Source organism: Vulpes vulpes, chromosome 1, assembly GCF_048418805.1.
Source record: "Vulpes vulpes isolate BD-2025 chromosome 1, VulVul3, whole genome shotgun sequence".
Taxonomy (NCBI): Eukaryota; Metazoa; Chordata; class Mammalia; order Carnivora; family Canidae; genus Vulpes; species Vulpes vulpes.
Genome location: NC_132780.1, coordinates 148653446 through 148666344, shown reverse-complemented (window position 1 = coordinate 148666344; position 12899 = coordinate 148653446). Strand labels below are relative to the sequence as shown.

Sequence of the window (12899 nt, the reverse complement as noted above, 5' to 3'; positions counted from 1 at the left end):
CTTTCTTCTTTCTTCTTTCTTTCTTTCTTTCTTTCTTTCTTTCTTTCTTTCTTTCTTTCTTCTTTCTTTCTTTCTTTCTTTCTTTCTTTCTTTCTTTCTTTCTTTCTTTCTTTCTTTCTTTCTTTCTTTCTTTCTTTCTTTCTTTCTTCTTTTCTTCTTTCTTTCTTTCTTTCTTTCTTTCTTTCTTTCTTTCTTTCTCTCTTTCTTTCTTCTTTCTTTTTTTCAAGGGAGAAAGAGAGTGTGCTTGCACTCCCAAGGGGGTAGAGAAGGGGTTGGGGGTCAGAGGGGAGAGAGAATCTGAAGCAGGCTCCGGGCCCAGCACTGAGCCTATTGTGGGACTCAATCTCACAACCCTGAGATCATGACCTGAGCTGAAGTCAAGAATTGGACACTTCACTGATTTAGCCACTCAGGAGCCCTGAGACAGTGCAGTTCTAGGTGGTGCTGCTACAAGAAAGCAGAACCTCTGTCAGCCTGAGTTCCTGAATGTCTGAATGGAGCAAAGCTCCGTGAGAATCCCTGCTGGATAGAAACAAGAACAAGAAATAGACTTTAGTTTATTTGGGCATTGTCTATTACAACTTTTTTTTTTTAAAGATTTTTATTTACTTATTTGACAGAGAGAGAATGAGGAGGGGGAGCAGCAAGCAGAGGGAGAGAGAGAAGCAGGGTCTCCATTGAGCAGGGAGCCTGATGTGAGGCTTGATCCCAGGATGCTGGGATCATGACCTGAGCTGAAGGCAGATGTTTAATGGACTGAGCCACCCAAGCCCCCCTGCAACAGTTCTTAATTATTTATACTGACCAGGTCACAGAAAAGTTTGAGAATCATTGAATTATGAACTATAAGAAGCAAAGCCAAGAGACCATTTAGAGCCATATTACAATGCAACTTTCAGTAACTTTGGAGTTAGAGAGGGGATAAAAGACACAAGATAACTGATGAGAGGTTTGTCACAGATTGGCTGAGAGGAATGAGTGACAGAGAAATTGGATTATTTCTTGCTCAGATGAGTAAGTAGTTGCTGACATTTGAGTTGATTAAAAAAGGCAGTAGGAGAACTAGCTTGAGAGTAAAGCTAGTGAGTTTAGTCCCTGTTGACTTTGAGGTGCCTATGGACTATTGGTTCAAAGTTTACTTCATTATTGACTGTCAACTACATGCCAGGTCAGGTGCAAAAGGTCTAGCTCTCAAGGAACCACAAACTGGTGAAATAGATAAATCCAATATAGTACATATGAGGAGTGATAAATGATGCCCACAATGCTCTTAGACCCACAAGAGAGAGTACTGCTCTGGAGTGATGTCTCTTTAGAGGAAATGATACCTAATGGAGTCTTCAAGCATGTGTGGAGCAGTGGGATAGGGCAGAGGGGTCAGGGCAGGTGTTTTAGGCCATTTGCACTTCTGTAAAAAAATACAACATATGAGGTGGCTTATAAATGACAGAAATTTATTTCTTATAGTTCTGGAGGCTGGAAGTCTGAGTTTGAGGGGCCAACATGGCTGAATGAAGGCCTTCTTCCAGGATGAAGTCTTCTTGTATCCTCACCTGGCAGAAGGAAAGAGGGAGTTCCTGGGGTCTCTCTTATAAAAGGATGCCACTCCTGTTCATGTGGGCTCTGCCCCATGATCTAATCATCCACAGTGGTTCCACCTCTTAATCCCATCATGCTGGGGGTTAGATTTCAACATATGACTTTTGGGGGAGACATACACATTCAGATCGTAACAGAAGGGGATGAATGGAGGAACAGGAGGGAGAGAAGGTGGTAAAGGCTTTCAAGGTAGAGAGGATTACATGACACGGGCATTGAGTTCAAGAAAAGCATGGTGATCACAACAAGGAATTCACTATGGCTAGAGGGTAAACATCAAAGAGGAAGCAGGAAATAAAGCAGGTGTAGGAGCAGGGCCAGGTTACAGAGGGTGACTATTGTTGTGTCTGCTTTTGTGCCATAGACAGATGCTGGAGGAGGGACTGGGGAGGATGGGAGCTATAGCTGCCAGGACATCTGGGAAACAGTTGCAGTAACTAAGGAGAGAAATAAGAAAAGATGATGACTTAAACCTGGGCAGGGAGGGAATTAATTTTTTTAAAAAGATTTTATTTATTTATTCCTGAAAGGCACACAAAGAGAGGCAGAGACATAGGCAGAGGGAGAAGCAGGCTCCCTGTGGGGAGCCTAATGTGGGACTCGATCATGGGAACTGGGATCACACCCTGAGCCAAAGGTAGATGCTCAACCACTGAGCCACCCAGGCGTCTCAGGGAGGGGGTTAATTTGAGAATGTTCAGAAAGTGAAAGTTGAGTTTCGTGATGTGTGGGCATTAGACCTGAGGAGGAGGAAGAGGGAAGCCTCAGGGATGCCTCACAGATTTCTAGGTGACTGGGTAGATGCTGGAGCTAACGGGGCAAGAGGGAGACAGAATAAAAGCAGCACCTACTGGAGGGAGATGCAGGAGGTAACTCCTTCTTCCCACCCACAGAACTCTCAGGCATACAGTCTAGTGGGAAAGAGTCGATCAGGACTGTGGATACATTTGCCCATTTCCTGCTTCCATCCCAAAACAGAAACAAATTTTTATTTTTACCGCCATCATTCAGGGAAAACTGGGAAATGAGCAGCAGGATTTAAACACAAGGTTGGTAAGTATGAAGGTGGTAAGGAACTGCCAGGGCCAGCTGCTTGTGGACCTGTTACATGAGGACCAGGACAGGAGATGGCCAAATCAATGTGGGCACACAAATGACACCAGAAGGAGGGACCCCTGGGTTTGGAACTGGAAAAGAGCAGAGAGAAGTCAGGGACCTCCTAGTGAGGCTGGTGCATGTGGGAGAATGAAGGATCTCACAAGATAGACTTTACCAAACAGGGAGAAGTTGGACTGGCCTGAGAATTTCCAGAGGCCTTTAGAAGTAGGGCAAGACAGTGTGCCAGGCCATGGTCGGGGAACAGGATTCTGACTCGAAACCTGAAACTACTCTGGGATTGAATATGATTCAGTTTTTATTTTACTTGAGCTAAACATTTCTCATACTTGAAGTTTGTTTTGCCTCACTGGCTCTTTTTTTTTGTATCCTGGGAGCATTGGATCAGAGGCCAGGAGCAGGAGGGGTAGTCCTGGGGTGTGGCCTGAGGAAGAGGAAAATATTCCTCTCTAGATCTCCAGTTGTTGGCATTAATTTCAAAAGAAGCCTAAGTTTGGGGAGAGAATAGACATTCTAGTCTGAAAACAATGTTTTTTTGGTTTTTTTTTTCCCCCTCAGCCCTTCTTCCTGTCAAACTTCAGTTCATATTTTTGGGATGGTCTTGTCTTGTCTTTGTAAGTTCTTAAATAATGATGGGCTATTTTCACAGGTCCCTTATTTTTACTTGCTTAATTCATTTTGGAATGTTTGTGTCCACAGCATGGGCCAATAGTATGAAAGCCTCAGTCCTCTATTGTTTGGAAGGCTTATAAAATTGAGTACTTGGACTTGGGTTGGGTGGGAAGCTATTACTCAAAGGCATGCCTTGTTTTGTTCTGTCAGCAAAATTTCAAACTCTTTCAAATAGGGAAAAGCTGAGTTCTCTGAAGTACTTTTAATGAGAAAAAAATGAGAAACCAATTTTCTTTCCAAACTTTATTACAAAATTTTTTTATTATGAGGGTTTAACAGAGCAGTTAGACTTGCCATCTCTCTTGTGAAACCTCAACAATTTACAAAATTAATAAATATGAAACTAGATTTAGTCTTTAGTCATTTTTTAATAGCCATGTCATCCACTTGTAAAGCACAAAGAGGAAAAAGAATCCTTTATCCATGTGTAATACAAACTCAGAAATTTTCAACCGCCATTGAATTCTCTGTAGGATTTCCCTAGGCAGAACAGATAATCACACTCTTTCACCTTTCTATAAAGACCTAAGAAACATAAATAGATCCATAAATAGTTCATATAAATATAGATTTTACCTGTTAAATAATAAAATTATCAAGTCTGGAATCTGGTCTTAAAAAAGTACAAAATAAGGCATGTAATTCATTAAAATGGAAACTTTGGCCCCAAAGTTATCTCAGGGTCTATTAAATACATAAATAACTTAAAGCCCTTAGAAAAGCACATATAAAGCAAAGTGGTACTCAGTGAAAACTTTCATCTTTGGGGAGAGGGAAGGCTCATTCAGATTTTATCTCTGCACAAAAATGTTACCTCTGAAACTTCAATTGGATGAACTAGTTTAAGAACCCTAATGAGTTTAGTCAGAAATGGGGCTGGGTCTACTTTCCCAGAAAGCCTGCTCTGGGGAGCTGGGATTAGATCAGAAGCTCTTAAGCCACATGGCGAACAATGGGGGTGACACAGGTGCAGCCCACAGCCACCAGCATCTTCTCTAGGCGGAAGGAGTGGGGGCAGTGCTGCGACTCCCTTCGCAGAACCAGGATCTCTTGCTGGATGGGGACGGAGTTCATGTGGTAGTTTATGTTCCCTTCATTATTGACACAGCCCAAGTGGCGGCACTTCGCCTCCCAGATCACAGAGGGGTATCTCTCAGGGTCCTCATTGCGGCTGTAAGGAAGACAAAAACAAGGGAGGAAGTGAATACCTGGTAAAGCAGGAAGGAAATCAGACAGGAATAAATGAAGGGAGGCAAATTCACAGGGTGACAAATGATAGGCATTGCAAATTCTTGAAGTATTGCTAGTCTAAAAAAGTAGTTTGGGGAAAACTTGGAGTTGTAAGCATATGAAATGTTACAGAAAAGAATGATCCATTTTTCCCAATTTCTTTGAAGACCAAACCAAATAAGATAGACTTAGACTGCAGAGGGAATTTCAGTTTGATACAAAGGACAATTTCTTAGGGTCTGTTTAATAGAGAAAGGCCAAGGGAATCATCTACGATTATGAGAGCCATTAATCTGATTTATTGAAGACTGTCTTTGAAGCAGGGAATTTTATCTCAAAGCACATTCATGGGAGAAAGCCCAGATCTGACACGAAGGATTGGAATCTCTATAACCTTCTCTTCCCTCTCTTCTCCAGCTGAGTGAATGACTTGTTTTGACTTTTGAACTGACTTATTTGAACTGTTCTTAGTAATGGGAGGAGAAGAAACCACAGTCAGGTGAATCTATAGTCATCACATAACTGAGGCTTATTTGCATGAAATCAAAGCACTAAAATCCATTTTGTATTTAGTCCTAATGGGGTCTAAATATTGGATGTATTAAGGTCATGGCAAATATAATAGGCCTGTTGGTGATATAGATAAAGACTATATAACTCAAAAAGGGGTGGAAATATTCAACATGATATTTTTCTTCACTGGGATTCAAACTATGTTATTCCACTGCTAATCTGACAAAAAAAGGCACAAAAATCCCAGTTAATTACTAGTTACTTTCAACAAATCATCTTAATGGTAGGTCTGGTAAAGAGAATTCAAGCATTAATCCTCTATGATAAATTTCTATTTTTAAAAAATAAATGAATAGATTTGGGGTATCATAAATATTAGAATAATGACCACCATTAATTTGAGTGGGTTTTTGGTGTTGGTGACACTGAGATCTAATGGATAGGTATTATGGGGGAGAGGTGGTCCTATGCTCTATCAAAGAAGTCTATCAAATAAAGTTTGAGAATCATTGCTTTGCACAATGGCCATTCCAGATTTGATTGATGATTTTGAGTAAAATAATCCTCAAGGTGACTTAACTGTCAATCTGATGCATAAAAGATAGAACAACACAGAGATTTTTATCTGGGGCCATTACGTACTGCAGATTCCAAGGTGAGGTAGATCGGTTGTAGTAATCTGAGGGCCTTCTGGAGTTCGTATTCCGGTTAAGGATATTTAGATTGACCTTCACATGCTGAGGAAAGTTCTTGTCCTCAGTATTTCGGCATCCTGGATTTTGTGGGAATGCTATTCCTGCCTTTATGATAGCCACCAGGCTCAGCAGCAGCAACAGTGACTGGAACTGAATGAGAAGGAGGGGTAGGAGATTGAATTAATGTATGGTTTTTGTTAACAAATTGTGCAGGCCACTGTATTGTTAATCATAGAGAACGTACAGTCTATAATAAATATTCAGATCAGTAAGATGAAAAACTGATTATATGACCAATTATACATAATAACGTTATAGACCATGGAGTGTTCACCAGTCTTAAACATTCTCCTTTCAACTGAGGAGAGTTACCTTTTTTACTGGTTGGCAGTAATCTTAGTAAAAATGACAAGTCATCATCCTGTCAGTACATGGATCTCTGTCAGGCCATTAGATTAAAATGGCTTTGGTTTTCTGGGAGAAAATGTCCTCCTATATCATTTATCTCTGTCCTAGCATTCTTGAAGTCCTATGTGAACCCAAATGCTCACCTTAGAAGAAAGGCCTGAAGAAAATGCATGTCACGTCACATCAGTATTCATGCAAGAAATGCTGGGCAGATGTTCCACCCCAAACTGATCCTCCCCCTTACGATTTAATAGTGAAACTTGCAAATTCCAAAGATAAAGAGAAAATTCTTAAAGCAGCAAGAGACAAGAGATGCCTAGCTTATATGGCGAGAAATATTAGATTAACAGAAGACCTCTCCACAGAGAACTGGCAGGCCAGAAAGGGATAGCAGGATATATTCAGAGTACTAAATGAGAAGAACATGCAGCCAAGAATACTTTTTCCAGCAAGGCTCTCATTCAGAATAGAAGGAGAGATAAAGAGCATCCAAGAGGGCAGCCCAGGTTGCTCAGTGGTTTAGCGCCGCCTTTAGCACAGGGCATGATCCTGGAGACCCAAGATCGAGTCCCATGTCGGGCTTCCTGCATGGAGCCTACTTCTCCCTCTGCCTGTGTCTCTGCCTGTCTCTCTCTCTCTGTGTTTCTTATGAATAAATAAGTAAAATCTTTAAAAAAAGGGCTTCCAAGGTAGGCAGAAACTGAAAGAATATGTGACCACCAAACCAGCTCTTCAAGAAATATTAAGGGGGAACTCTGTAAAAGAAAGAGGACACCCCAAAAAATACTCCACAAAAACAGGGGCTGAATAGGTATTATGATGACACCAAATTCATATCTTTCAATAGTAACTCTGAACGTGAATGGGCTTAATGATCCCATCAAAAGATGCAGGGTTTCAGAATGGATAAAAAAAAAAGCAAGGCCCATTTATTTGCTGTCTACAAGAGACTCGTTTTAGACCTCAGGACACCTACAGCCTGAAAATGAAAGGTTGGAGAACCATTTACCATGCAAATGGTCCTCAAAAGAAAGCAAGGGTAGTAATCCTTATATCAGATAAATTAAAGTTTCTCCCAAAGACTGTAGTAAGAGATGAAGAGGGACTCTATATCATACTTAAGGGATCTATCCAACAAGAGGACCTAACAATCATGAATATTTATACCCTTAATGTGGGATCTGCCAAGTATATAATCAGTTAATAACCAAAGGAAAGACATACTTAGATAATAGTACACTAATACTTGGAGACTTCAACATGGTTATTTCTGCAAATGACAGATATTCTAAGCACAATATCTCCAAAGAATCAAGAGCTTTAAATGATACACCAGACCAGATGGATTTCACAGATATTTACAGAACTTTACATCCAAAAGCAACTGAATACACATTCTTCTCAAGTGCACATGGAATGTTCTCCAGAATAGACCACACACTGGGTCACAAATCAGGTCTCAACTGACACCAAAAGATTGGGATTATCCCCTGCATATTTTCAGACCATAATTCTTTGAAACTTGAACTCAATCAAGAAGAAATTTGAAGGAACTCAAACAGATGGAGGTTAAAGGGCATCCTACTAAAAGATGAAAGGGTCAACCAGGAAATTAGAGAAGAATTAAAAAGATTCATGGAAACTAATGAGAATAAAGATAGAACCATTCAAAATCTTTGGGATACAGCAAAAGCAGTCATAAGAGGGAAATACATGGCAATACAAGCATCCCTCAAAAAATTGGAAAAATCTCAAATACACAAGCTAAACTTGCACCTAAAGGAACTGGAGAAAGAACAGCAAATAAAACCTACACCCAGCAGAAAAAGTGAGATAATAAAGATTCGAGCAGAACTCAATGAAATAGAGACTAGAACTGTAGAACATATCAACAAAACCAGGAGTTGGTTCTTTGAAAGAATTAATAAGATAGATAAACCATTAGCTAGCCTTATTAAAAACAAAAGAGAAAAGACTCAATAAAATCATGAATGAACAAGGAGAGATCACAACCGATGCCAAGGAAATGCAAACGATTTAAAAAACATATTATGAGCAGCTATATGCCAATAAATTAGGCAATCTAGATGAAATAGACACATTTCTAGAAAACCACAAACTACCAAAACTGGAACAGGAAGAAATAGAAAACCTGAACAGGCCAATAACCAGGAAGAAAATTGAAGCAGTCATCCAAAACCTCCCAAAACACAAAGTCCAGGGCCAGATGGCTTCCCAGGGGAATTCTATCAAACGTTTAAAGAAGAAAACAATACCTATTTTACTAAAACTGTTCCAAAATATAGAAAGGGATGGGATACTTCCAAACTCGTTCTATGAGGCCAGCATCACCTTAATTCCAAAACCAGACAAAGACCCCACCAAAAAGGAGAATTATAGACCAGTATCCCTGATGAACATGGATGCAAAAATTCTCAACAAGATACTAGCCAATAGGATCCAACAGTACATTAAGAAGAGTATTCACCATGACCAAGTGGGATCTCCCAAGGATGTAAGGCTGGTTCAACACTTGTAAAGCAATCAACATGATAGATCATATCAATAAGAGAAAAAACAAGAACCTCTCAATAGATGCAGAGAAAGCATTTGACAAAATACAGCATCCATTCCTGATCAAAACTCTTCAGAGTGTAGGGATAGAGGGAACAATCCTCAGCATCTTAAAAGCCATCTATAAAAAGCCCACAGCAAATATCATTCTCAATGGGGAAGCACTGGGAGCCTTTCCCCTAAGATCAGGAACATGACTTCTAGCACTATGCTCTCACCACTGCTATTCAACATAGTGCTAGAAGTCCTAGCCTCAGTAGTCAGGCAACAGAAAGAAATAAAAGGCATTCAAACTGTCAGAGAAGTCAAAGTCTCCCTCTTTGCAGATGACATGATACTGTACATAGAAAACCCAAAAGACTCCACTCCAAGATTGCTAGAACTCATAAGCAATTTGGCAGTGTGGCAGGATACAAAATCAAAGTCCAGAAATCAGTGGCATTTCCATACACTAACAATGAAACTGAAGAAAGAGAAATTAAGGAGTCAATATCATTTACAATTGCACCCAAAAGCTTAAGATACCTAGGAATAAACCTACCCAAAGAGATAAAGGATCTATACCCTAAAAACTACAGAGCACTTCTGAAAGAAATTGATGGAGACACAAAGAGATGGAAAAACATTTTATGCTCATGGAATGGAAGAATTAATATTGTGAAAATGTCAGTGTTTCCCAGGACAATTTACATGTTCAATGCAGTCCCTATGAAGATACCATGAACTTTCTTCAGAGAGTTGGTACAAATCATTTTAAGATTTTTGTGGAATCAGAAAAGACCCCAAATAGCCAGGGGAGTATTGAAAAAGAAAACCATAGCTGGGGACATCACAATGCCAGATTTCAAGTTGTACTACAAAGCTGTGATCATCAAGACAGTGTGGTACTGGCACAAAAACAGACACATAGATCAATGGAACAGAATAGAGAATCCAGAAATGGGCCCTCAACTCTGGTCAACTAATATTTGACAAAGCAGGACAGACTATCCATTGGAAAAAGGACTGTCTTTTTAATAAATGGTGCTGGGAAAATTGGACAGCCACCTGGAGAAGAATGAAACTAGACCATTCTCTTACACTAGACCACTCTCTGACACCATACACAAAGATAAACTCAAAATGGATGAAAGATCTACATGTGAGACAAGAATCCATCAAACTCCTAGAAGAGAACACAGGCAACACCCTTTTTGAACTTGGCCACAGTAACTTCTTGCAAGATACATCTATGAAGGCAAGGGAAGCAAAAGCAAAAATGAATTATTGGGACTTCATCAAGATCAAAAGCTTCTGCACAGCAAAAGAAACAGTCAACAAAACTAAAAGACAACCTACAGAATGGGAGAAGATATTTGCAAATGACATATCAGATAAAGGGCTAGTATCCAAGATCTATAAAGAACTTATTAAACTCAACAGCAAAGAAACAAAACAATCCAATCATGAAATGGGCAAAATACATGAACAGATATTTCACAGAAGAAGACATAGACATGGCCAACAAGCACATGAGAAAATGCTCCGAATCACTTGCCGTCAGGGAAATACAAATCAAAAGCGCTATGAGATACCACCTCACACCAGTGAGAATGGAGAAAATTAACAAGACAGGAAACAACAAATGTGTGGAGAGAATGTGGAGAAAGGGGAACCCTCTTGCACTGTTGGAATGTGAACTGGAGCAGCCACTCTGGAAAACTGTGTGGAGGTTCCTCAAAGAGTTAAAAATAGACCTTCCCTATGACCCAGCAATTGCACTGCTGGGGATTTACCCCAGATATACAGATGCAGTGAAAGACCGATGAGACACCTGCACCCCAATGTTTATAGCAGCAATGGCCACAATAGCCAAACTGTGGAAGGAGCCTCGGTGTCCATCGAAAGATGAATGGACAAAGAAGATGTGGTTTATGTATACAATGGAATATTACTCAGCCATTAGAAATGACAAATACCCACCATTTGCTTCAACATGGATGGAACTGGAGGGTATTATGTTGAGTGAAGTAAGTCAATTGGAGAAGGACAAACATTATATGGTCTCATTCATTTGGGGGAATATAAAAAATAGGGAAAGGGAATAAAGGGGAAAGGAGAGAAAATGAGTGGGAAATATCAGAGAAGGAGACAGAACATGAGAGACTCCTAACTCTGGGAAATGAACAAGGGGTAGATGAAGGGGAGGTGGGCGGGGGGATAGGGTGATGGGGTGACAGGCACTGAGGGGGGCACTTGGCAGGATGAGCACTGGGTTCTATGCTATATTTTGGCAAATCAAACCCCAATAAAAATATACAAAAAAATAAAGATACTTTACTCTAAACCATAGTTACATGTGTATCTATTAGAATAAGTAGGTTTGGCATATAAGACTATGGTATAATAGGAGCACCTGAGTGGCTCAGTAGGTTCAGTGTCTGACTCTGGATTTTGGCTCAGGTCATGATCTTAGCGTCCTGAGATTGAACCCTATGTTGGGCTCCATGTTCATTGGGGATTCTGCTGGAGATACTCTCCCTCTCTTTTTGCCCCTCCTCCATCTCCCTTCTAAAATAAATAAATGAATCCTTTTTAAAAAGGCTGTGGTATAATAATAGAATAATGGAAAGGAAAATCAGTGCTGCAATTAGTTAAATTCTCAAGGATACTGTCCTATTTTATTAGGGAATAAAGAAAAATGCTGTGGGAGAATTATATTAAGTCCCTTGTACTCAGAAAAGCAGATTTTCAATAAACAGTCTTTCTCACTGCACAGCATCATGTGACACTTCTCATGTGGTTTAGCCTTAATCTAACTATCTTTCAGTTTTAATCTCATCTTTCAAACTGATGTATATCAGTTCTTGAAAATGCTATAAAATGACAAGTATCTACCAAAGCTTTTGTTTCCTATCCTGTGTATGCAGCATTCTTGGATCTCCATAGTTAGAATCCAGAATGTCAAGCCTGCAGTCCAAAAACATTATCTGGTCCAAATCAACAAAAGCATTGCATATTAGTGTAGGACTCACCATGGATGAAGTTGTCACCAGAGTCATTGTAGTTTCTCCCAATTGACTGGAGATGGATGAGCTTGTGCCTGTTGCGAAATGGACAAAGTGTAGCGCTATCTTCTCCGTTTTTATAGGACTTTGCTCCTCTGTGGTCACTTACGTTGACGTGTTGAAGTGGGTTCAAGGATGACACCATTTTAGTTCAAAGTTCCATCCTCAAATGAGGTCAGAGAAATTTCCTTTCGTGATGGGTAAAGAAGAAAACGTAGCTGGCTCAGGTTTGAATATCTCTTGAGATGGGGGAATGCAGGATTGAGAATTAGGATGCCTGGGACACTGGACAAAAGTCACTTTTGTGTTCATTGCAGCTCTGCCATTAATTACACATGCCCTTGGGTACCTCATTACCTTGAGGTTCAATTTCCATTTTAATAGAGTGAGTTTTTGGGGCACCCAAACTCAAATTGAGATGGCTCAGTGGTTGAGCATCTGCCTTTGGTTCAGGTTGTGATCCTGGGGTCCTGGGATCGACAGAGACAGGAAGAGAGAGAGATTGAGAGGGAGAGACCATAAGCAGGCAGAGCAGGAGTGAGAGCAGGAGAGGGAGAAGGAGACTCCTCACTGAGCAGGGAGCCTGATGTGGGTTTCGATCCCAGAACTCTGAGATCATGACCTGAGCCAAAGGCAGATGCTTTTGAGCCACCTAGGTGCACTATTCTACAGCCTTTTTAAATAAAAAATAACAATAGTCTGTCTCAGTATAGGAAGAGGCCCCGTGCCATCATTAGTGATCAATATGTGTTAACATTTGAGGTTATGGCTATCCAAAGATGTGCATGCCATTTTATTTAATGCCATGAACGTCAATAGCAAAACTCCTTTTCTCTTGATTTTTTTATTTTTTAATTTTTAAAAATTTTTTAAAATTTTTGTATAAATTTATTTTTTATTGGTGTTCAATTTGCCAGCATATAGAATAACACCCAATGCTCATCCCGTCAAGTGCCCACCTCAGTGCCCATCACCCAGTCACCCCCCCTACCTCCCCTTCCACCACCCCTTGTTCGTTTTCCAGAGTTAGGAGTTCTGTCTCCCT

The 12899-nt window shown here is 40.2% G+C and overlaps 1 protein-coding gene across 2 annotated transcripts; it reads right to left on the bottom strand.

Moving 5' to 3' along the window:
• Positions 1–4320: 4320 nt before the first annotated feature.
• On the bottom strand, positions 4321–11848 carry IL17A (interleukin 17A). 2 transcript variants are annotated; one of them, XM_025991225.2, is made up of 3 exons: positions 11822–11848; positions 5773–5975; positions 4321–4558 (listed from the first exon to the last, which is right to left on the bottom strand). In XM_025991225.2, the coding sequence occupies exons 1-3, from the start codon at positions 11846–11848 to the stop codon at positions 4321–4323; spliced, it is 468 nt and encodes a 155-aa protein (XP_025847010.2). The 2 variants fall into 2 exon arrangements, with proteins under 2 accessions (XP_025847010.2, XP_072602738.1); XM_072746637.1 differs by having other exon boundaries at positions 5773–5969.
• Positions 11849–12899: the final 1051 nt, after the last annotated feature.

What these genes read in the sequence shown, in the direction of transcription:
- IL17A (XM_025991225.2), bottom strand. Translation starts at nt 11,848, where the DNA reads ATGACTCTGGTGACAACTTCATCCATG. An exon ending in TGGTGACAACTTCATCCATG is followed by an intron (nt 5,976 to 11,821) that starts GTGAGTCCTACA and finishes CTTCTCATTCAG; the next exon opens with TTCCAGTCACTGTTGCTGCT. An exon ending in ACCTCACCTTGGAATCTGCA is followed by an intron (nt 4,559 to 5,772) that starts GTACGTAATGGC and finishes TCTTCCTTACAG; the next exon opens with CCGCAATGAGGACCCTGAGA.